The 24,701-nt window shown below is 41.0% G+C and overlaps 3 protein-coding genes across 9 annotated transcripts; 1 reads left to right on the top strand and 2 right to left on the bottom strand.

Moving 5' to 3' along the window:
- Positions 1 to 1,044: 1,044 nt before the first annotated feature.
- Positions 1,045 to 8,639, bottom strand: LOC135434159 (ubiquitin-conjugating enzyme E2 Q2). 7 transcript variants are annotated; one of them, XM_064690588.1, is made up of 9 exons: positions 8,520 to 8,639; positions 5,151 to 6,158; positions 2,914 to 3,030; positions 2,560 to 2,844; positions 2,400 to 2,477; positions 1,999 to 2,290; positions 1,758 to 1,906; positions 1,573 to 1,654; positions 1,045 to 1,489 (listed from the first exon to the last, which is right to left on the bottom strand). In XM_064690588.1, the coding sequence occupies exons 2-9, from the start codon at positions 5,310 to 5,312 to the stop codon at positions 1,458 to 1,460; spliced, it is 1,197 nt and encodes a 398-aa protein (XP_064546658.1). In that variant the 5' UTR covers positions 5,313 to 6,158; positions 8,520 to 8,639; the 3' UTR covers positions 1,045 to 1,457. The 7 variants fall into 7 exon arrangements, with proteins under 7 accessions (XP_064546658.1, XP_064546655.1, XP_064546657.1 ...); XM_064690585.1 differs by having other exon boundaries at positions 8,261 to 8,626; XM_064690587.1 differs by having other exon boundaries at positions 8,299 to 8,626.
- A 635-nt stretch (positions 8,640 to 9,274) lies between these two features.
- Grp170 (Grp170 co-chaperone) lies at positions 9,275 to 13,601 on the bottom strand. Its single transcript, XM_064690516.1, has 3 exons — positions 13,412 to 13,601; positions 12,836 to 13,209; positions 9,275 to 12,326 (listed from the first exon to the last, which is right to left on the bottom strand). Exons 2-3 carry the CDS (start codon positions 13,195 to 13,197, stop codon positions 9,833 to 9,835), a joined length of 2,856 nt encoding a protein of 951 aa, XP_064546586.1. The 5' UTR covers positions 13,198 to 13,209; positions 13,412 to 13,601; the 3' UTR covers positions 9,275 to 9,832.
- Positions 13,602 to 17,655: 4,054 nt separating this feature from the next.
- Positions 17,656 to 20,478, top strand: LOC135434110 (uncharacterized). Its single transcript, XM_064690517.1, has 3 exons — positions 17,656 to 18,114; positions 19,740 to 20,239; positions 20,305 to 20,478. The coding sequence occupies exons 1-3, from the start codon at positions 17,776 to 17,778 to the stop codon at positions 20,306 to 20,308; spliced, it is 843 nt and encodes a 280-aa protein (XP_064546587.1). The 5' UTR covers positions 17,656 to 17,775; the 3' UTR covers positions 20,309 to 20,478.
- Positions 20,479 to 24,701: the final 4,223 nt, after the last annotated feature.

Raw genomic sequence — 24,701 nt, 5'->3', positions numbered from 1 at the left:
TTTTATTGGGCTCTGTTTCTTATTTTTCTTTCTATTTTACTCAATATGGTACGATTATTTGGAAAGACGAATTTACAGTTAGAATTTGCTTATGCTCAGTTTTGCGATTACTTTTCGTTACGATTCGTTATGCTTATCGTTTAACTCTCTTCTAGTTGTATATGCTACACATATGTATATTTTTTTTGTATATATATATTCATATATATATATATATATATATATATATATATATATATGTTTATGTACTATAACTACATCCGCATTCGCAATCCCTTAGAGCTAGAGAGAAATATATAAGGTTACATGTTTAATAACTACAAAAAATATTAGTATATTACGTCACTTAACTAATTACAATTAGGTATATGGATTGGGGAGTGTGTAAGTGTGTGTGTGCAGGTGTGTGTGTGCAGGTGTGTGTGTGCAGGTGTGTATGCGTGATTTCTTCTGCAGTTTTATTCAAAAGCGCTTCGCCCATTGTCCTACCATTGTGAATGAAATGTAACGTTGCAAAATATAAAGCAAATTCAAATAGAATTCAACACATTAACACAGTGTGGCAACTCCTGCGGTAATCGGACATTTACATTAGATATACAAATCTGCATATACGCATAAATTGCTTTTACAATCGTTATCGTTATTATAATCGTTAATTGTTAATTATTGAAGCTAACTGTACAATTTTATCGTTTACAATTATAAATATATGATTGTTATTTATATATACCTATACGTAATTCAAGCAATTTGTCTGAGTTGGGGTACTCCTAGCCAAAAAAAAAAAAAAAAAAAAAAAAAGTTGCCAAAAAATCTTAAGATGCACACTTTGAAGCGATGATTGATTTCGCCTCTTGTTTTTACAATACATACACATAAAAAAGAGATGGGAAACGACATAATACAAATACAAAAAAAAAAGCACACACACGATTACAAATACATACATACAACAAAACTGGAGACAAACACAAGCACGCAATTAATATAAAACAAAATATGACATTTAGGAAACAAGAAAAAAAATAATAGAAAATAAAATTATAGATTACAATCTTAATTCGATTTATTTGCATTATGTATGTATGTATGTGTGTAAGCATATATGCATGTATTTATCAAGTATACACAAATTGCAGAACTTAACGACGTGAACGACGGCAACGTTCATTATAGAAATAATGTTTGAATGGCGGGTTCGATTTTGCATGCTGCTTTTGCTTTTGCTGTTGCTTCTGCTGCTTCTGCTGTTGCTGCTACTGCGCCGGCTGCTGCGCCGGCTCTGGCTGAGGCTTCTGCTTCTTCTACTGATACACTCGGATGTGGCTTATCTAGCCGCATGTGTCTGGTATTTTTTGGGTTAGGTTTTTTATATGGATGAGCGCGGCGACGAACTTGGCAAACGTCCGTTCCGTTCCTTAAGCTTACAGAACTCGTTAAACGACAAACAAACCTTAGCCATCCTCCTTCGGCGGCGTGAACCAACCTGGCAACGAAACGAAACCAAAATTAAATATTCGTTTTCATTTCTAATATATTCGACATTCGATTCGAATCGATTTGATTTACCATTCTTCTCGTGGATCTGCACTAGCGATTTGAAGCTTTGTTGGGCCCGTGCCAAGCTGTATTGACCCTGGGTGAGCGCCTGCTTTGGACACATACGAGTACATATATATATATATACACACACATAGATGAGTTGAAGATATATATTTGATATATAGAAGATTTAGGTTGCGGGCGTTACCTACCTTGGTAGCACCAAATTGTATGCGCGCCTTGCCCTTGACCAGCGTCGCGGCAATTTGCATGATCACGGCTTCGACTGTGTAGGCGGAACTCCAGCCTTGTTTGGTCAGCAGTTCCATGCAAATGGCACCGCCGATGAGCACATAGCCACCTGGGTTAAGGTTTAAGGGTTAAGGGTTAAGAGTTAACGTTAATGGGATGCGCAACACATTTTCTAGCTGCTGTGCGTGCAATCAAACGCACCTGAGATGATGGGATGCACGACACGAACGAAAGGCGGCTCGAATGGATACGTCTCCTTGAAGAGTATGTTCAGCAGTATGCTATCCTTGCCCTCCTTCTCCTTCAGCTGCAACAGATCGCTGTGTAGGGGACTGTCCGGATCCACAGATTTGAGCCGTATATTCCATTCATAAATGGAATCGTTCACCAGCTCAATCGAGTACATGTTCTTTTTGAACGCATCGGACCGATAAATATCACGTAGTTCCTTCATGAGGCGATCGGTTGCCTGCACTGAACCAGAAACTGAACCCTGCACCAATTCAAAAGAGATGAGATGAGTGCGAGTGTGAGTGCGAGTGAGACGGAATATATACTATATATATATATATATGTATATACGCATATATATATTTACGCACTTTTAAATAGTCTTGTCTTTGACTTTGACGCAGTCTTTCTAAAGTCGCTAAATGTTCCACCTCCATGTCATCTTTCTGCTTGGAAGAGGAGGAGGAGGAGGTTCATGATTATTGAGATGCAAATCCGGGAATTGGATTCTTGATTTCGATTTTTACGCACTTTATTTGTATTCCGTACATCGTCCATTTCCAATGGTAGATCCTCGTCGCCCTCGCTCTCCTGTTCGCTCTCGCCGATGGGATCCTCAATCTCATCCTGATCCGAGTCGGTCTCCTCGTTGCCATGCGGTCCCGGCCCACCGCCAACGCCCCCGCCACCGCCACGCTCCAAGCGTAACGGCGATGCGGAGGGCGGCGGCGTCTGTAGCGGCAGCGTTAAATTATCAATATCGGGTGGCAGTGGAACATTATGTAAACGGCATAGCTCACGTAGCAATATGCCAACCTGAAAATATAATAAATTAGTTGCCATATGACCGACAGACGGGGGAGGGGGGAGGGGTGGTGAGCTCACCTGATTAATCACATGATTATCGCGGCCATTTGTGTTGCTAAGGATTTGCACGGCATTTGTAACGCTCGTCTCCTCGCTTTCGGCAAACCAAACTGGCGGCGATGATGGATAAGTTTCCTAAAAAAAAAACAGCAAGAACATATTTAAAGTTATAGTATAAATAGTTATGAATATAACTGTAATGTATGCATTGTCCTGAGCGACTGACTGATTGATTGATTGATTGATTGACCGAGATCCGATCAGACTGAGTCATTTTCAGAGAAGCGAAGTTTCGTGTTTAAATTTATTTCCAAGGATCTTCATGAAGGGAGTTCAATGTAGAACTAGTTGATTTGAAAAGGTGAAGAGGTGATAGGTGGAGAGGAAACTCTTGGAGCGATTAAAAAGCCGGATAGTACCTGCCTATATAGTACTTACATATATATATATATACATACAAGTGGAGTATAACAAAAGCGGCAAGAGACAGCGTCAATGAAATTACACATATAACCTTTAATTAGATCGTTGAACCAAGGCAGAGTCAGGAGGCGAGAGACGCAGCGAAGCAGAGAGCAGAGAGCAGGGAGCAGGGAGCAGAGGCGGAGCCGGAGGCAGAGGGGGAATTCAAGCAACAAACTTGGCAAGTCGTGGAGCGCAGGGCAATGAATCATAAATTATTGAAGCACGCTGCCCCTAAATAAGAATCGACAACAACAACAACAACAACACGATAAAACAGCGTGTGAGAGAACTTGACAACAAAAGGTACAAAAAAAGAAGAAAAAGAACAGCAATCTTTGGGTTGGCGAATACTTAATACCCTTACAGACGTGCCATATATTTCAGACAGTATTAAAATAATGAATAAAATAAAAATAATAATAGAGCATTACAAAAAACAAAGGAAGTACGATTTCTGATCGATTGTACATATAGTAAATCGTACCTACAAGACACTAATAAGCTATTATTTAGCACATAATAAGCTGACTTTGGTTGAGATATTGAAAAGTAAACAGAGATTCGTTTAAAAACCTAAATTTAGTCAAATGGGAGCCAAGTTTCCTTCAATAGTTCGGGGTTGGATCAGAAACCTTTTTTACATTTTGGAATCCTTTGTGACATAATTATAGCACCCACTGCAAGGGTATACAAGCAAAAAGAGGTAAGCGAAAAGTTGATCAAAAAAGTTGACGCGAAAGACAAATTTTCGTTTATTGCGCACAGCAGCAGCAGCAGCAGCAGCAGCAGCAGCAACAGCTGAGCTAAGCTAAGCGAAATCGGGAGAGCGAAAACAAAAAAACGGCGCAGTAAACAGCAATAAAAAAAAAAACAATTGAGCGAAAGAGTGAGGGCAGAGCTTGGAGGATAAACCAATGGAATTTTACCGTAAAAGCTGCGGATCAGCAAGCTTAGCAGCCAGTTGTCTTTTGCCATAGTTTTCCCATGCAATTTAACTCTTGAGCGCGCGCGCTCTCTCGCATTCACAGGAATCGCTTGCGCTAAAAAGAGCAAGGTGACCTTCGTCAAGTTTGCCAGGGGGGGGGGGGGGGGTCGGAAGTTATTTGATAGTGTTTACAATTTGCATAGATTGTTTTTTCTTTTCTTTACGAAACGACTGCATTAACAGTTTTGCTTTCGTTATATTTTTTTTATATGAATTCAATACAAACAGCAATTGAAACGTAAATAAACGTCTGTTATTTAGTCTTAAAAAACAACTGAATAATTATGCTTTTGTATATCGAAGGGCGCATAAGGTGTTTCTAACGGTTTTAGCTTTACGTGTATGTATACAAATTTGAATGATTAACGTTTAATCATTGGACACAAGAAATGCGAACCGAGCGCGGCATTGGGGCAGGTACTTCTCAATGTACATGCGCATATGCATGTGCATGTATGTGTGGGGAATACGAGAAAGATTGTATAGGCGATTTTGCTGGGTACTATCCGGCTTTGCCCGGCCATTCTTCCACCTCTGCCAGGGGTGGATGTTGCGCAATCTTTGAATTTGAATTGAATGAAACCAATCGCATTTTCCAACCATATTCATTATATTAACAGATTAGAATCGATCGCACTTTTACCTAAGCAACGATTTCATCACATAAGGCAACTAGAGTAAAATATTTAGTTTAAACTTTGGGGTTAAGCATGGATCAATCAGTCAGGACATATATATAAGCTTAAAGATAACTGTTTGTGTTTGAATGTGTGTGTGTGTGTGTGTGTGTTTGTGTGGTACTTACCGTTATGTTTGCATGTATGTCGTAACGCTTGCCATTCTTATCGATGAACCTGCACAAAAGTTCATCTACGCTGGAATTGAGTATCTGAAAACGTTCGTGGTTCTTCGGAAAGATTTTCTCCAGTGTTTTGATTTCTTGCTTTAGTGTGTTAAGGCACGCCATATTGGCGGGCAAGGCAATGTGATAACAGTCAATCACGGATCCGCCGCCCACCGGAACCCCAGTTGCCCGTTCGTGTATGGGTGGTGGTAGCAGGAGGGGAACGGGTAGCAGCACCACGAGCTACTACTACGACACGGACACGGACACAGACGCCGACACGGACACGCACACGCACACCGACACACACATGCACATGTGCAACGCAAGCGTCTAGGTGTCTCGCTGGTCTTTGTTTTTAATATTATTTGTTTTTGCCGTTGTTTGTATTGCTTTTTTTTTTTTTTGTTATTGTGACGTTTAAGGCTCTTGCTCAGACTCTCGCTATCGTGTTGTGCGTACGGTCGACGGTAGGTGGCGTTCGTCTTGCTGTCACTCAGTGTAGCTAGGCAAAGGCTGCTGCTCTTACGATTAATTCTTTTGTTTTTTTTGTTTATTGTTGCTTTTATTATTGTTGGAGGTAGTTGATATTAAACTGGCATTAAGGCAGCAGTAGCAGCGTCAGGCAGAAAAATTATCAACATCTTCGACTCGACCTCGGCTACCCACGCATGCGTTCTTTGTGGTATTTATTGGCTGCTAGTTGCTATTATTATAATATTGCTTATTGTTTCTGCTTCTTCTTCTTCTTCAGTTGGTTCTACAACGGGCGCATATTTTTCGTCAGCACTACCCCCCGCACAGTATGCACTTTACTTTTGACCCGTCGCTTTTGCTTTTGCTTTTGCTCTCCTTTTGCCGTATTCTCCGTATGCCGCTTTGTGGCGTCGCTTCGTTCTCCTAATGCTTTGACTTTGAGCAATGTCCTCCTCTCTCACTTTTTGTTGGGGTCCTTTGATTGGCTTCACTCTGCGTATTCAAAACGATAACCATATGAGCACGTGTTTCATTTGCAGGCGTTGCAATAAAAAAAAAATAAATAAAAGGAAAAAAAACAACAACACAAACACGCAAAAAAAACCATTTGTTTTTACCAGCAAATACAAAACTATTTTTAACAGGTACAAGAAACATTTAAAACAAAAACGATATACAACTTTTACCACGGCTGCTTTTTTGTTTGATTTTGTTTAAAACTTGATGCGTCAGCTTCCGCTTTTTTGCTTCTATATACGATACATACGATATAAAAGTGAGAAAATTGAAATTGGAAATTTGTTTGGCAAACAAAATTTTGTTTGTTTTTCCTTTTCTGTTTATATTGTTCTTGCTCTTACTTGAACGCAACTTCTCACTTTATCTTTTGTATTACTTGCAGAGCTATTTTAGCAATAACAACATTTTAATAACAAATAGAATTAAAATAACAACAAACTCGAGAATTAAAAGAAATGTGTTTTAAGAACTGAAGCTAATCGCTTCTCTGCGTGTGTGCGTACAAAGGCAGGAAAAAGAAGTCTGTAAAAGCTGCTGCCCAGAACAGCTGCCGCAGCGCATAGTGGAATGAAAGTGATTTTCTCCATGACAAAGTACATACATATGTATGCATACAATGTGTATGTGGGCTTATGCCCAACTGTGTGAGATAACAATTTGAATGTGGTGCTTTCATATTTTGGCGCCTCTGGCGCCACTGTGCTCAAATTCAAGCTTACGCTCACGCCGACAGTGGGCACATGTAAGAGAGCGAAGAGAGCGCCCGAGTCCAGTGTTGCCTGCCCAGCTGCTGGACTGACTGGCTGAAACAGTTCAATGTAAAAACGCACAAACACACGCACACTTACACACATGTTAATGCATATATATATATATATATATTATATATATACACATATGTATATACATAAATGTTAGCATGGACATTTACAGCATATCAACGAAATGGTAATAGACTATAATCATTTTTAATGTGTTTTTATTGTGCATATACTATATACGCACTTATGCACAACAATGTGTGTGCCTGTGTGTACACACAAATGCAGCAAATTGACTTTTCACTGTTGGCTCTGCTAGCGTCGCCGCCATTCTGCACTTTGTTATATTCAATATACCTTGTCCTGCACTTTACACATTCAAAACAGAAACAGAGTGAGATGAAAACGCTGAGCTCCTTTGTTTGCGTATACCATACACGCACACGTTCACTGAAACACACACATGCGGACGGCACACAGACGCATATACGCAGTGAACCCGTTCGCAATAAGTTCTAAGTGTGTATAGCCAAATAAAAAAAAATAATAACAATACGGGCAAGTGCACAGAAAATTGAAAAGTCAACAATAAACACATGCATGGACAGACAGACACACACATACACACGCACACAGATACAATAATAAAAAGCAACGGAGTCAATCGCACGCCCGCTTGGCACCTTTACGACATCGTTAATTTGGCTCCACCGGACCGATCGACCTGCGCTGCACTCCACTCCGTCCGTCGACTTGAAGCTGCGAAATTTTACTGAAAAATCACTTTCGCCAGACAGGCGCCGTCGCCGTGCAAGCGACTCACACACACAAATATATATATATGTATGTAATTCAAATGTATGTACGTGCCGAAAGCAGCCGCAACAGAATCAGTCAGCGGAGCAACAATGACAATCGAGAGTTATCGGTGCGCTAACGTGCTATCGAAAGATGGAAATTCGCACTCTGCACTATCGCACACAACATGCATATGTGTATGAATAAAATATCATACATATGTATGTATGCAAGGTAAACGTAAACGTTGAATGTAAAAACGAATATTACCAATCGGTTTCTCCGCCCCATTGCATTTATTTTGAGAAAAATTCACACTGTTGTGCTATCGAAACGACTGGCTGATGTGTTCATATAATTTTTTTCCATCTCCGTGCGAGCAAAATCAATTGCTTACCATGTACAACACATACATACACATGTTTTCATTGCACACTCCCAAACATTACAAGAAATCTCATAAACATATATATGTATTAAAACACATTCATACATAAACACGACGCAGGCATTTACCTGAACACAATTTATATCAATTTTAACTATGTATGTACATATGAAAGTTTCCAAGATTGCACTAATTCGCCTTCGCCATATTTTTTGTAGCAAATGGACTTAATGTCTCGCAGTTATTGTACTTGTATTTGTGTGGACGCGAATTGCCTTCTTTTTTTCTTTTTTGTTATTGCTTTTGTTGCTTAAAATTTAAATTATTGGGAGTTAGAGAGTTCTATATATTAACCAAGACGTGCACATTTTAAACTAGAATTATTGCCTTTAACTACAATATGCTCCCGAAACTTGGCAATCACGTAGGCGTGTAAAAAGTCTCCGGAATTATAATCTATGTACATCGTCTTCCGCGAACGTCTGACGATATTTTCTTTCTTAAACAGTGTGACCAAAAACATTTATCGAAAATACACTAAGCTGTGCATAAACCAAACAAAAAGTCGCAGGGAAAATTCGCCTCTATTGATTTTAATCGATTAAATACACAAATTGCATTAAAATTGCAATAATGTCTGGTCAATATGCTGTGAATATTTCTCAAACGGAAAATGTGACTGAAGAACTAGCATTGAATATCGATATGTGCTGCAAATGCATTGCTGCTCAATTAATTTGTAGCTATCGATATTAGGCATTGGAATTTTGTACATCAGCATCAGCTGGTGCCACTTTCTTGACATATGTACAAATGTTGATAAAGTTGGTGCGTTTCGAATTGAGGTAATTTGAGCGTCTCGAAATTTAAATGCCCTTCTAAAATTATTTAAATTACTCATCACCAAAAACAAATAAATCTATATACAAATAAGTGTTTTTGTATATGCAGCAAAAATTAGACAGCTTTAATATAAGTTGTTGTTTTTTTTTTAAATTTATTTATTTTTGAGCTTGTTTCCCAGTATTTTTTCCGTTAATTAACGATACATTGCCTAATAGTGTTTGTTTAGGTGTGAGGAGCACACACACACACATATATATATATATATAGGGTAATATCTAAAATGTATGTTAGGGGAGTTTTGAGTACTTCAAGTCTTTTTATTTTTATTTATTTAGATAATATATCCACGCATATATAGAATGAAGAACTTAAAGCACGACGGAATGAAAGTTGAATTTATACATTTCATTAAATTTCTTTAGTTTTAGATTTAAGTTTACGATAGCATAATTTAACCCCGCCATTAGCTAGTTTGAACAAAATAATAATTTAAATAAAAAAAAAAAAAAAACAAAATACACTGAACGCTGTTGTTTTTTCTTTCTTTTCTTTAGTGTACGAAATGCTTTGGGCGCTTCGAATCCGTTAGCCAACTCTTCCCCCCTAGCACACCAATCAATCAATTTCACAGGTCCCCCAACCCGTCATCCTTCGCCCAACCCGAACAATTGGCTGACCGGGCCCAATGAATTATACGCACCAATTTTTCCCCGCCCACTTTTCTTACTATTTGCATTTCGTCCTGCGTTCTGTTTGGCTCTGATTCTCTCGCCATCTCTCTCTGTCGCTCTCTCTCTCTCTCTCTCTATTTCTTTCGCCTGCTCCTACTGGTGATATTCTAGTGATGTCATGCTTTAGAGTTCGCCATGTGGCGTATTGGTCTCAACTGTGGGCGTGGCGTTCACCTTCTCCTCCTCCCCATCCGCCTGCTGTTTCTCGGTGCTGGGTGCCTCAGCTTGGTCCTTGTCCGGATTGTCGCTGTTGTCACCGCTGCCGCTGCCGCTGCCTTGGGCCGCAGCTGCCTCGTCGCCAGCATCAGTCTCTTTGGGCTTCTTCTCCTTGTCGGGCTTAACCTTGGGTTTCCAGATCTTGATCTTGTTCACCAGATATTTGACCTCGCGATCGAGCAGGCCCATTTTATCGGTTATATCCTTGACAGTTAAACGCACATCCGCGCTGCGTGCGAGCTTCTTTTGGGCGGCGCCCTCGGTTTTCAGCCATGAGCCCGTGTCGCTAATCACCTTGCTGAGCGTTTCGATCTCCACCTGTGTGTAGACATCCTTATCGGGATTGGTCTCCTTGGTGAGATTGCGTGCAGTGACAAGGAACTTTTCAGCGCCATCGATCATGCCCCTCAGCGCCTTGATCGCATCCGGACGCTCCTCGTGCTCCCAGTGGCGTGCAAGGAATACATTCGATAGCTTCTTCAGCTGTGCCAGCTTCTCCTCGTACAACTCCGGCTTGGGGTTCTCAACATCCTCGTACAGCCACTCGGCCAGCTTGCTGCACTCGGCCAACAGTTTGCTCTTCTCCTCGGCGGTGGCACAGTCGGCATACGGCTGCTCCTCCAGCTTCTGCTGCACCTCAATGATGTGTGATTCGAGGGCATTGAATGCGGACTCCAAACGTACACGCTCCTCCTCCACCTTGTTGATGGCCTGCAGCTTGGCCAGGGCATCCTCATAGCCGCTGCCGCTCAATGGCGGCGTGAACTGCAGCTGGGTCTTGTGCGACACCGGCAATTTGATGGTAACTAGCTTGACAGTCTCATTTTTGGCATCCGGTTTGATATCTTCGTCGATTTTATTGTTTGCGGCTGAATCGTTGATGTCGCCGGATTTCTTGCTGCTGTCATCCTCGGGCTTGGTCTCGTTTGGCTCCTCGGTGGCCTCCTGGTCGGCTGTTGGCGTTTCGTTACCATCGCCGGCTGCCTTTTCCGTCTCCTTGGTGAACAGTTTGCTAATGGTGCTGCCCAGTTTGGCCAAGGTGCTGTCCTCGTCCAGTTCCTCCTCGACCTTTTGCTTCTCGTAAACGTACTCGACGCCGGTGCAACGGAAAATGCCGGAATCATCCAGATAGAAGTACGCCTTGATGCCCTTATTGTCGACCATATCCTTTTTCGATTTCTCCAACAGCTCCTTGACCTTTTGCAATTGAACACTTGTTATATTCAGGCTACCAATCGCTGCGATCTCCTCCTTGCTATAACGGTCCAAATCCCCATAGTTGACATAGAACTCAAAGTCATCCGTATGCTTATTAAAGGTGATGACCTTCTTCTGCGGATAAGGATTCATTAGGGCGAACAGGGCGCGCTTCACCTGCTTAACGGCAGCACCATCGCCGGGATCACGCTCAAATGCCACTTGCAGAGGGAACAACACCGCATCCTTGACGATAAACTTCTTCACCTTGAAGCCGCTGGACAAGTCGGCTGCCTTGTAGACGGCGCCCATAGTTGCCGATTCGTCGGCATTAAGATTTTTGCCCAGCTCCTGTTTGATCAGCTGCTTGATGGTCTCCTGGACACGTGGCACCCGAGTGCCGCCGCCAAATAGTATAACCTGATTGATCACATCCAGCGACAGATTGGATGTGGCCAGTGCATCTTCCAGCGGCTTGGTGGTGCGTGGCCACAGATCGGCGCACAGCTCCTCCAGTTTTTCGCGCGTCACCTGCAGCTTGAAGTCATGATCCTCCAGCAGATTCTCAATCTGGGCATAGTGATCGTTATTGGCCGACAGCACGTTCTTCAAGCGACCCGCCTCCTTGAACAGCTTGGCCAGCGCCCGTGGGCTGCCGGTGACATCAGTTTTGGTCTTCTTCAGCGCATTGAACTCCTTGGCCAGATAATCGCGCAGTCGCAACTGTATATCGAGGCCGCCCAGCGTGCGATCATAGCCAACGCCCAGCACCTGCACCACCGGATTTGTCTCCTTGGTCTGCTTGTCCTTGACCAACTGATAGCTAACCACCGCGGCGGATGTCTTGTAGGCGCCCATATCGTAGAAGAGGAAGTACTGTGCCGTCTCGTTGAGCTCGCCACGATGGAATACACCATAGTTGAGCGCAACGGCCGCATAGTCGTTGATCAGCTGCAGCACCTTCAGGTTGGCCAATTGGGCAGCCGCCAGCAGAGCCTCGCGCTCCGCCTGCCCAAAGTAGCCGGGCACGGTCAGCACACACTCGGTGATCACCTGCTGTGTTGATTCCTGTGCGAATTCCTTGGCTTTGCCCAGCATTTGGGCAATGAGCTCCTCCACGCTAAACTCCTCGGTGTCGCTCTTCACAAACACAACCGTATTGCGCTCCTTGTCGCCGACAATGGTATAGTAGGGAAAGCGTTTTCTGTAAATTCAATTATTCGTTAATAAAGCAAACAAAGAAAGGGACTAAGGCAGCATTTAGTATTTAGCTAGTTTAAGCACTTTCCGCCATTTGTCCGAGTAGTGGGTTTCTTTTTAAAAAAATCGATTAATTACTTATTGATTTGTTGCTTTGAAAAGAGAGCATTAAAAGTGTAAGGAGCTTGATTGGATGTGTGGAACGAATGTAGAGATCTTGAAGACAAAGGAAGCAATGGCTAAGCCAGAACGTACCGTTTTATCTTCAAGCATTTCGCTTCGCCTCATTTAATGCGGCGAATCACATTTCATAAGAAACATGGAATATTTTCAATTACAGTTGAATGTAAAATTAACATTTTTATTTAAATATCACTGTGAAAGCAGCTGTTAACATTAACATTTCACAGCCCAATTTAACATGACGTGGCCCACATACGCACAAGCTGCTTCACACACACACACACACACACACGCACACACACATACATACACACACGGCTGGACACTCACCTGTACAGATCAACAATGGGATTATCGATGGTCTTGCCCAGCAAATCGAGCAGGTAGCCATATGCAGCCGACGGTTCGCGTATGCCAATTGTTTGGGCATCCTCGCCAAAGGTGCGCGTATTGTCCCGGAACGCGAGTATGGCCGGTGTTTTGCGCTTGGACTCACGGTTGAGCGCGATTTCCATTGGCACACCGGGCGATACGACGCCCACTTTCATCCATTCGCTGCCCAGATCAACGGACATGACAGCGGCTCCATCGCTGCCGGGCATATGGTATGCCATGATGCACAGCAGCAGCGACAGCGACAACGTCTGGTAGCCGCCGGCTGCCATCCAGCTGCGTCTTTGGATAGACACCATATTGTAGAGTCTCTATATGTGGAATATATATGTACATATATACACAAAAAGAAAATGTCAGTTAAGCACGAGAGCAATAACCTCTCGTCACGCGTATCGCTTCCTTATTCTGAACACAATTCGTTTTCTGCCAACGCAAGCAGCTGGTGAGCTGAAGATTTGCTGCAATTTCCCTCGTCCCCCCCCCCCCCCCCCCGCAATTTGTTTTACTTACGTTTTGGTTTTTGATTCGTCAATTCGTTATTTGCGGCCAATGCCTGCAGCTATTATTATTGAGAATAATACTCAGTTGTTTACGTTTTATTTCAACAAAAGCTTGCCAAATAACATTAATAAAATGTCGCTAGCCCAGCTAAATAGCCGCCGCCGTTCAGGTGTTGGGGGCCAACGTAGAAGAAGAAGAAAGCGTTGACGTGTTGATTTGGAAGTAAACGCCAGATGTCGATAATTAATTATAAACTATCGATTAATTCATATGCACAGCTGTTGTCAGAATAATGTAAAAAGCGACAGATGGCGCTAGTTAACAGCACAGCTGCAATGTTAACTAACATAGCTTAGCTTAAATATTATTCGTATTTAAAATTTCGCGCGCTGCTTAATCCAGATAATTAATTAGATCAATAATCTTATCTTCTTCAAACGCCGTTGAAGCACATTAAATAATTAGCTACAGCTGCTATAAATGTATAAATATAAAGAAAATACCGATAAGCTGGGCATATTTTAACGCTCAGTCAAATCAATTAATAGCATATGCAGGCATTTCTTCAGCTTATACACTTAAGTTAATAACAATTTATCTGTGCCACATGCTTGACATACTGCTTAATCAGCATCGATTTCAATCACTACAAATATTCAACCTACAAAACTTCCAGCTCCACATGCTGACATATGTCAAATTATATTACTACCATACTCTTCTATACTCAACAAAAAATATAACATCAATTTCAATGCGATTTATTGCACACCCTTCCAATTTGAGACTTAACTAGCTTGCAGTTGTTGGGTATATTCCCTTTGTGGCAGTGTATCAATGTGGCTGGTGCACTCGCAAGGGCCACTTTATTTGGGTTCACAATAAGTAGAACACACCTGCGATTTCGACAGACCAACGCCAACTCAATCAAATAAAAAATAAAATATAATACATATATATATATATATATATATATATATATCATGACAATTAATTGATTCAACCGAAAATCAACCAAATGCCACAACATTTTCCCTTGCGCAATTTCGTTTGGCTTTTTTGCTGATCTCGATTTTCCGAGCTCATAAAAGATTTTGCCAACCGACTTCAGTTAATTGTCACAAACGGACCGAAAGCCGAGCATGTACGGAGCGCACCTCTTAACGATTTTGGCCATCGGCTGCCTGCTGGCACTGGCTCCAGACCATATTGGGGCCAGCAATGAGCAGCTCGAGGACTTCAACATCCCGGAGGATAGCCTAGATGATCGTTTCTCGCGCTCATCACAGGGTATTCCGCTGCAGGCTTACGGACCACCAACTAACTACAACGCGCCATCAAGCTATTCAGCGCCAAAGGCTCCCGCATATGCAGCACCAGCTGCTCCAAGCTATTCAGCACCAGCCCCACCAAGTTACTCAAGTTATTCAGCACCCGCTGCACCGAGCTATTCAGCGCCTGCTGGTCCAAGCTATTCAGCACCCAAGGCTCCTGCATATTCCGCACCTGCTGGTCCAAGTTACTCAGCACCTGCTGGTCCAAGCTATTCAGCACCGGCTGCTCCAAGCTATTCCGCACCGGCCGCTCCAAGTTACTCAGCACCCGCTGCTCCGAGCTATTCAGCACCCAAGGCTCCTGGCTATTCAGCTCCTGCTGGTCCAAGCTACTCCGCACCCGCTGCTCCAAGCTATTCAGCACCCGCTGCACCAAGCTATTCAGCACAGGCCGCTCCAAGTTACTCAGCACCCGCTGCTCCGAGCTATTCAGCACCGGCTGCTCCAAGCTATTCCGCACCAGCCGCTCCAAGTTACTCAGCACCCGCTGCTCCGAGCTATTCAGCACCCAAGGCTCCTGGCTATTCAGCTCCTGCTGGTCCAAGCTACTCCGCACCCGCTGCTCCAAGCTATTCAGCACCCGCTGCACCAAGCTATTCAACACAGGCCGCTCCAAGTTACTCAGCACCCGCTGCTCCGAGCTATTCAGCACCGGCTGCTCCAAGCTATTCCGCACCAGCCGCTCCAAGTTACTCAGCACCCGCTGCTCCGAGCTATTCAGCACACAAGGCTCCTACATATTCAGCTCCTGTTGGTCCAAGCTATTCAGCACCAGCCGCTCCAAGTTACTCAGCACCCGCTGCTCCAAGTTACTCAGCACCCGCTGCTCCAAGTTACTCAGCACCTGCACCAAGCTATTCCGCACCCGCTGCTCCAAGCTATTCAGCACCCGCTGCTCCAAGTTACTCAGCACCTGCACAAAGCTATTCAGCACCCGCTGCTCCAAGCTATTCAGCACCCGCTGCACCGAGCTATTCAGCACCGGCTGCTCCAAGTTACTCGGCACCCACTGCTACGAGCTATTCAGCACCCAAGGCTCCTGTATATTCAGCTCCTGCTGGTCCAAGCTATTCAGCACACAAGGCTGCTGTTTATTCAGCTCCAGCTGCTCATAGTTATTCAGCTCCTGCTGCTCATAGTTATTCAGCGCCTGCTGCAACAAGTTATTCAGCACCTAAGGCTCCTGTATATTCAGCTATTAGCTATTCAGCGCCCAAAGCACCTGTATATTCAGCGCAAGCTGCACCCAGCTATGCAGCTCCGCCGGCTGCCGCGTATTCAGCAGCGAAAAGCTCTGGCTACTCCGCTCGCATGTTTAATCCCATGTTGACATCAACGCATTCTACAGGATATGGACACGCATCAGCTGGCTACGGTGGATCCACAATTCCTGCACCTGCTTGTCCCACCAACTATCTGTTCAGCTGCAACAGCGTATTCACACCAGCCCCTTGCAATCAAGGCTCAGCATATTAGGAGAAAAAAACAAATGATAACGAAATAAAACTTTTGACGGAACATAAAATATTTGCATATTTGATATTTTGAACCGAAAAAGGTTCAAAGATACGATTCTAGCACATATGAGACAATGATATCAGGTATCTGATATCTAGAGAGTATTTTCTACAGCAACACATTAATCTTTCGCTCTCGCTCTGACTATACTGCTTTGCCATTGGTCAATAAATAGACAGAGAGGCCGATTGGATCAAAAGCTCTCTTTGTAATGAGTTTAACTGCGAGAGCGGGATTGCAAACACAACAAAATTCACAGACAAGTATTGGTACAGCTACTGATACGAACAACAATCAATAGCCAAAACAAACGAATTGACAAAGAAAGCAGCAGACGAAAAGGCAATTCACCTCTTGCTGTCCCTTTTTGTTTCGGACTACGACCCTTGATCTTAGCTACTGCACTATTCTAACCCTTTGTTGTGCAAGTCATTTGTTGTTGCTTTCCATTTTTCTTGAGACTTTGTCTTTGATTTTGCGCATGCAGACGAACACAATGCTCTAAAGAACATGTATAAGACGTTAATAAAAGCTGACAGTGACTTTTCACCTCTTTTTGACTTATTGCTCAATGACTGCTTGCCGTCACCTGCTCTCTTTGCTCAATCATAAAGCACAGCCACTGCGCACAGCGTCATTAAGTCTCGTCATGCCTAAGTTGGCGGGGTCAGGACAGGCAGCCACAGCCACAGCCACGGCCACGGCTGGCATATATGTAAGTATGCGCTCTTTCCGGCGCGCACTCATTCACTCTCTTTACTGGTATGCTTTGTTCGTGTGATTGTGAAATTGGGAGAGCCACAGGTGCTGCAAGGAATTCTGGATTGTTTGCATTGTGACGTCACAACATTGTAAAATGGCGCGCGCGTGTTGCGCTTTGTTTAAAATGCTGAAAAACAAATGTTTTATTTATAGTTTGGTTCCTTGGATGTAATATTAATTTGCTTATGTGGAATAAAATTAAAAAGGTGAATAATCAAATTTTGCACCGCATCAGTGTTTTTATACTCCTCCATGTAACATCCAAGACGATGAAGAAAATTGCAAATGAAACAAATGTTAACTATTTCATTTGTGTATCGGCTTCAAAATATAATTTAAGGTGAAAATTGTTTTAATTTCATACAACGCGCTACGCACAAATTTCTGCAGTTGTGACGTCACAATGCACTGAGAACAGAATTTTTTTGCATAATCTGTGGCTCTCCCAATCGTGGTGTAATGCGTCGTTGCCGTCTCTCTTTGTTCGCACTCAGCAGCGTATTCATTGTACAAACGAGCGCAGCAGACGACGTCAAGCAGCGCTCTTATGTGTGCGCGCTATTTGGCTCTCAGTCGCTTGACGAGTATGCGTCGTACAGAAACAACCCCGGCAAAGATGTGTGTGTCTGTGTTGGGTTTCAGTTATTGTACTCTGCTTGAAACGGTTGGTTGTTGCTGCTCCTGTCTGTTGCCTTTATTGTGGAAACTATTTTCTAAAAAACAATCTGAATCTAAACAATAACAATAGTCTGATTTTGGATGGATGTAAAGATGAAGGCAGAAACCAAACGAGCGCCACAGATTGTGTGGGATGAAGAGAACACAGTGAAACTTATCAAGGCGTATGAGGCGCAGAATGTGCTATGGAATCCAGAAAATCGCGGCTTCATGCATCGCAATGCCAGATACGATGCGTGGAAGGCGATGGCGAACGTGATGCAAACGAGCGTGGAGGATGTTAAGAGAAAAATGAATTCCCTAATTGCCGTCTTTAGATCGCAGTATCGCAAGGGTGTTGCGAATCCCCGATGGTGGGCCAGTCACATGTCCTTTCTGCTCAATCCAGGCAAGGCCGACAAAAAAGACTGCCAGCCAAAGGTAAGAGGCGCAACACACACCTCGGTTGACACTTGACATAAATACATACATACATACATACATACATATTTTCCATAACTAACTCTAAGAAAATCAAACAAACTCAATGAAAGCGTTAAATCTTTTCTATAAGTATAAGAAGAAGTATAACACACATATACATATGTACATATGTATATGTACACATGTGGCAACCGTGCTTAAGAGAAGCAATAGAGAGATAGCGCGCTAGCGTGAGCGTGCCGCTTACTGTGAGCGTAAGAGCGGCGTCTACGAATGAAAGCTAAGCACAACTTCAGTACGATCGCATTTTATAACTGCGTGTGTGTGTGTGTGTGTGTGTGTCTAAATGCATACACGAAAAGTTACGTTCATAATGTAAACATGTTAATGCATACATATGTATATATTTATGTATGTGAATACAGTACACCCTCGCTCCCTTAAAATTGGGTCAATTGCGATAATCAATTTCCTGCTAATCTAATTCTATTGGCCAAGGGATCTGCTTTAATAAATGAGATGTCTTTTCTACGCATTCAAATTAAAGTAAATCGAATACTTGTTTGGATTCTATTTATTAATTGAAAAAATTGTAAGTTTTTGTTGAATGCCGAAAATGTCCATTAGCGTTAATTAGTAGGTATGTATGTATGTATGTACATATATGATTATGTTAAGTGAGAGACCCATCGATATGCATCACAACAAAGTATCGATAAGTGAGCACTGTGACGCACACACACACACAGACACACACACACACATGTGTATGTATGTGTTTCGTTTTGCATGCGACGAACGCGCTCTTATAAAAAATTAATGCGATCGTGGAGTTTAAAACTAATCCCCAATGTGGGCATTTCTGTGCTTGCGTATATTTATGCACATAATCTTATCAGCTTTGGGAATATATGTTTACGATATGTAGTACATATACAATCAGTTCTGCGTATTATTGTACACAGCAACAAATTTTGGTTTCCATTTAATTTCATATGTATGTATTTCATTTGAAACATAAACGAAAGTTAAACTCAAAACTAAATCATAAAGAATTCAATTGAAAATGAAATCACAAAAAATTCAATTGAAAACTAAATCATAAAAAAATGTTTCCTAGGTAAAATCATAAAAAACGTTCTCGAAAATTAAATCATATAAAAAATAATTCAAAATTAAGTCATAAAAAATTTAATTTTTTATTATATTATAAAAATATTCAGTCAAAGATTAATCATTAGAAATTGAATTGAAAATTAAAGTAAAAAAAAAATCATAAAAAATGCATTCAACATTAAATCATAAATCGCATGGCTGACAATTTTATGGCTTACGCTCTCTTAAATGTCGGACAAACTCTTGATTTGAAATTGGAAGATTAGGCTGGAAAACGGGAAACTCACCGTTTAATTCAAATACAATTTGCATGTCTTTTTATTACTTAAAATTCGACCCAAATTGTGTTTATTTATTTCTAAGCCAAGTCGTATAAGAATTAAGTAAATGCAATTAAAGTCAACATTTGTTTGCAGTGTAGCACAACGGAGCGAGAGAGAGAGAGAGAGAGAGAGAGAGAGAGAGAGAATTCACTCAGCAATTTGTTGTCATTTCTGTCTTTACAGTTGGATATTAAATCGAGCACTTGCGACAATTCCGAAAATAGCGATAATTCCCTATCGAACGATCTCGATGGCAGCGACAGAGAGTTCATTTTGGCCGAGCCAATCAAGCGTCCCTATCAATCGGCATTCCAGGAGTTTCGCGCCGAGTTCGAGCCACCGAAACGTCTGATCATCGTCGAGGACGGCGCCAGCATCGGCAACGCGATACATCTGAACACGAATCCGCAACCGAATCCGCAACCGTATCTACATCCGCATCCGCATCCGCAGCCGAACGATGATCGACAGCCGAGCGGCGCGGAGAGTCCAACAGGGCCCGATGCCCATTCGGATGACGACGATATCAAGCTATATGCCAAATATCTGGAGTGCAAGCTGAAAAAGTATTCCACGCACACACGCAACGCGATTCAGTTCGAGTTCAATCGCATTCTCTACGAGGCCGATTTGGGCCTACACGATAAGACAACCAGCAACAACAACAACAGCAGCAGCTTTGCGTGAGTATTTCGTGATATTATAAAAACGTAGCTCCGGCTTTAACATTTATCTTTATATATTGCAGATAAGCTCGGCTGACGTGAGGTTTAATTTGACAACCGCTTTTTAGGCGAGTTACATTCAAATTTGTGATTTTATCGAAAGTTTTCTCATTCTATTGCTTTTAACTGAGAAGCTCTCGAGCAGCTAGCATACTATTTTTGACAATCGAATTAAATGTTATACATATGTACATATATATTATGACTTTTATTCGTGCATTCATGAATGCAGATCGGTTACAGTTACAGCAGACATTATATCTATTTGTTGTACAAAAATATCCCAAATCTTCGATACCCTTGCAGACATTTCCTTTGAAATGCTGACTTTAATGCACACATCTTGGAGAACAGATTATTGTGCCATATAAGAACCTAATCTTCGACCGATCGCTTCTATGGCAGCTATATGATATTGTGGTCCGATATTGATATTTTGTTATATATATAGAGCAGATAGTGCAACTTATAATTGCCGAGTTTGGTCAAGATATATTGAAAAACAAAAAAAAATGGTTTCCACAATTGCTTAATTTTCGACCGATCGTTCCTATATGATATATAATAGTTTTCCGATGTTGATAAGATTTCGCATACATATAATGTTGGGCTTAAGTAAGATATCTTGATGAACAAAACAGTTTTACACCAAAACGTACATTTAGACCGTTTGATCAAGAATATATATCAAGAATATATATCTGATCAAGAATATATATATACATACTCTGGGGTCGGAGATATCTCCTTCTATTCAAGGGTATATGATTGTTTTGTTATGTATTTATTAGCAGAAGACAGATATATGCTGGGGAAAAAAAAGGAATGTAGAGAGAGAGAGAGAGAGAGAGAGAGAGAGAGAAAATAGAGAATAGAAAATCTGAAAGACTTACTTGAATTCATGAGAATCGAATAGGAGGGCAACATATTTAAATATAGGTTACATTTGTATTTGTAGCGCAGCGAAGAGTAAGCTTGGTCTGCGTTTGGTATAAGTGAACATATGTATATATGTACGTACGTACATAGATCCATATACAAGCGGGTATATATATATACATCCAATTACATTGATATGTACATACATCCATATACAAGCTGACAGATATATGTACATCCATGTACGTAAATATATATATATATATATATATACTTATACACAAGCGTATATAAATACATCCATAAACTTATATACATATGTATATACAGGCATCCACGTTCTCATACAAGCGTATATATATATATATATATACATTCATATCTATATACATCCATGTACATTCATACATACATCTATATACATATGTGCATAGGTATATACAAAAGCAATCCACGTACGTACATACATACATCTATATACGATCATATAGATATACATGCATGTACATACATACATACATACATATGTACATCTATAAGCATATAGATATACATCGATGTACATACATACATACATATACAAGCTTATAGATATATACATTCATGTTCATATCAATTTCATCAATTTTGTTTGAGATTTTCAAAAATAAATCCGATGCAAATCGGTTAAAACACTAAAAATTGCATAAATGCTTAAGAATTGGCTGCAAAATGTCTTCTTCTTCTTGTTGTTCTTCTTCTTCTTCTTCTTCACAGCTTTCATTCATTGTGGAACTTTTAAAGGTAATGCTCGTCGATAGACAAAGGCCAATATCCAAATGCAGACTCAAAACTCACAAGTTTTGTTTTTTTTTCTCATCAATTTTATTTTTGCAAATTTTCTCATGTTCGTTTTACTAAGAATTATCACACTAAAAAGCAACTCATAATAAATACGTACAATTATGTATATGTATATATGTATGTATATAGATATATATATATGTATATATGATGTATATATGTTCTTGTATGTTGTATATGTGTGTGTGTAAGTTTTTCCTTGTTTCTTTTTTTTTTTCTTGTTGTGTTTACTTTAAATTTTTTTTGTGTTTTTTGTGTTTTGTTCATTTTACAAGTATTTATGAATATATTGTTTTGTTCATTATTCTCGCTTGCGGTCTATATATTCCATTAAAAAGCACTTATGTATCCTTAAATAGATATCGTTATGTATATTCCTTGTTCTTATATATTCTAAGCATAAAAGATAAATCATCGAGTTAAAAAACGATAGTTACTTCTTCTACAATCGAGCGTGTATAGTATAAAGTTATCGTTATCGATATCGCCATCGATAAGTGTGTGTTTTTTTTTTTTCATGATTCAATCGGTTGATTTCTCAATTTTGTTTTGTTTTTGTCTTTACTTAATATAACTCAAGTAATATCTACGCAGAGAAAATGTCATAAAACTGGTCCATAGATTAAGAGGTAATATCTTAGTGTGTGTGTGTGTGTGTGTGTGTGTGTGTGTGTGAGAGAGTGTGTATGTTTGTCTTAAAACTATATTGAAAGAAACGCAGCACAGTTTTTTTTTTGGAAAAATATTGTATGTTGCGAAAAATAAAGGTAAAATAAATAACAAAATTTTAATTCACAATTCTACAAAGTGTTCAAAAGGAAGAAACTTATGTCGAAGCTTTTTGTTTATAGATTTGTTATTTTTTTTTTTTTTTTTTTGGTAGACATTCTTTTCTAGTGTCGAACCCAAAATACCAAGCTAGCTGCAGTTAGAGTGCCAGACTGTCGAATACCCTGTATATTGTGGAAGTAAATTATCAAACTTTCTCATTATCGCTTCTCTCTGCTGGTGTCAAATAGTTTTAATATTTGGCTTAAAGACAATACAAAACGTGAAAGCTATTACTTAAAGAAGTTTTCAATGCTTATGATTGGATTTTTGGAATTTGGAAAATTCACCCAAAGCTTTTTTCAAAATGAGTTTGCAGCAAATCGGTTGATAGACAAAAGTACGCCAGACAACCGTATTCCGCGATTTTTCCACCGTTACGTGTGGAATTTAACAAAATCCCGTCATAGCGTGAACTAGCATCACATAAAGAGAGCATAGTACGAATTGCAACAGTTTTATATAAACCAGGCAAACCCGCTGATAATTCTTACACTAACTAATAGAGCATTCAAAAACTCATTAGGAAAATAATTCAATAACTATAGGGAGTACCGATTTGCACTGCACAGCGTCGGGCATTATTTGTATGCCATAAAAATAGTAGCAAAGAGAGCGCAGCATTGATCTTTCACCAGGTTCTATTCGCAAGCAAGGAAGTCTGATGAGCGTGCAGCAATTGACTCTCTCTCTCTCTCGTTTACCATGCTAACTGCGCTCGCAACATACATTCGTAGATTTTGCGACCTCACCTCACACAGCTGATTAGCGTGCAGAGAGAGGCTCGCAGCCTTTTCTCTCTTCGATTCAATTGCTGTGGGCTCATCAGCTGTGCGAAGTCGTGTTATTCCTGTTCTTCTATTTACGTTAGCTGCAAATGTACGTATTTATGTTGCGAGCGAAATTAGAATGGCAGAAGAGAGAAATTTGCGCCTCTCTCTCTGTCTCTCTCGTGTATACAATTGATGCTTGCTGTTGTTGCTCTCTCGTTTGCGGGTCTCTCTCTCTCGTTGTTGTTGTTCCTTATTCCTTGCTTTCGCATAAAACGAGGATTTGGACCTTTCTCTCTCTCTCTCTCTCTTCTACGATTATACTATTCTTCTAGCATTCAATTTCAACTGTTTCTTTCTCTTATATATTGCCGTTTAATTACAAAGATACATCTATGCATGTATGTATGTATGTATATGTGTATATTTTGTTGCGATAACCGATAACATCCGTTGCTAGCATTACTCGTGTACAGGGTATACAAAACAGGTGATGCCAAAATTCAAACGAGCTACTCTTTTGTTGAAACCAATTTGTTTGTTGTTTTTTGCTTCTTTTGCTTTGTATTTTGTTAACGCTCTGGTTTTTTGGCTGTTCATTTCGTGTCGCAGAGAGTTCAAGCTCATCGAGAGTCGTTGAACGGCTGCGGCATTGGCCATGAAACAACGGCACGCCCCCTCCCACCTCCCACCTCGCCCCTCGCTCCCAGCTGCTTCACGCGGCTTACCAAAAAAAAAACAACAAAGTCGAGCTTTGGAATTTTCAAATTTGGCATTCAAAATAGCGAAATGCAGTCAGTCAACGGAACAGTTTATCTCTCTCTCGCTCTCTCGCTCTCTCTCTCTCTCTCTCTCTCTCTCTCTCTCTGTATATCTCCCGCTCTCTCACTAGCTGTCTCTGTCCCTCTCTTACTGCACGCTTGCTGTTTGTTTATAATTTTGTTGTTGTTTTTCAAACACATTTGACCCCCAAAATGCGACATAGCCCTGAGCTGGGTCGCAGCAAAAGTTCAGCTTAGCAAATCGCTCCAAGAAAAAAAAAAGAGTATACATATATAGACATATGGTATCTTTAGCATTTGGATGATCTCATGGTATAT

This window comes from Drosophila montana, unplaced genomic scaffold (assembly GCF_035044405.1).
Source record: "Drosophila montana isolate Dmon_TW-CO22-7 unplaced genomic scaffold, ASM3504440v1 contig_3274_1, whole genome shotgun sequence".
NCBI classification, from domain to species: domain Eukaryota; kingdom Metazoa; phylum Arthropoda; class Insecta; order Diptera; family Drosophilidae; genus Drosophila; species Drosophila montana.
Note: the sequence above shows the minus strand (reverse complement) of the source record. Positions and strands in the feature narration are given on the sequence as shown.

Excerpts from the sequence above, each read along its gene's own strand:
- LOC135434159 (XM_064690588.1), bottom strand. The coding sequence starts at position 5,312 with ATGGCGTGCCTTAACACACTAAAGCAAGAAATCAAAACACTGGAGAAA. Across the intron at positions 2,478-2,559 it reads ATGTACGGAATACAAATAAA|CAGAAAGATGACATGGAGGT; the intron begins GTGCGTAAAAAT and ends TCCTCTTCCAAG. Across the intron at positions 1,907-1,998 it reads CGTGCATCCCATCATCTCAG|GTGGCTATGTGCTCATCGGC; the intron begins GTGCGTTTGATT and ends ACCTTAACCCAG.
- LOC135434110 (XM_064690517.1), top strand. The coding sequence starts at position 17,776 with ATGGATGTAAAGATGAAGGCAGAAACCAAACGAGCGCCACAGATTGTG. Across the intron at positions 18,115-19,739 it reads AAAAAGACTGCCAGCCAAAG|TTGGATATTAAATCGAGCAC; the intron begins GTAAGAGGCGCA and ends CTGTCTTTACAG.
- Grp170 (XM_064690516.1), bottom strand. The coding sequence starts at position 13,197 with ATGGTGTCTATCCAAAGACGCAGCTGGATGGCAGCCGGCGGCTACCAG. Across the intron at positions 12,327-12,835 it reads CCCATTGTTGATCTGTACAG|AAAACGCTTTCCCTACTATA; the intron begins GTGAGTGTCCAG and ends TTGAATTTACAG.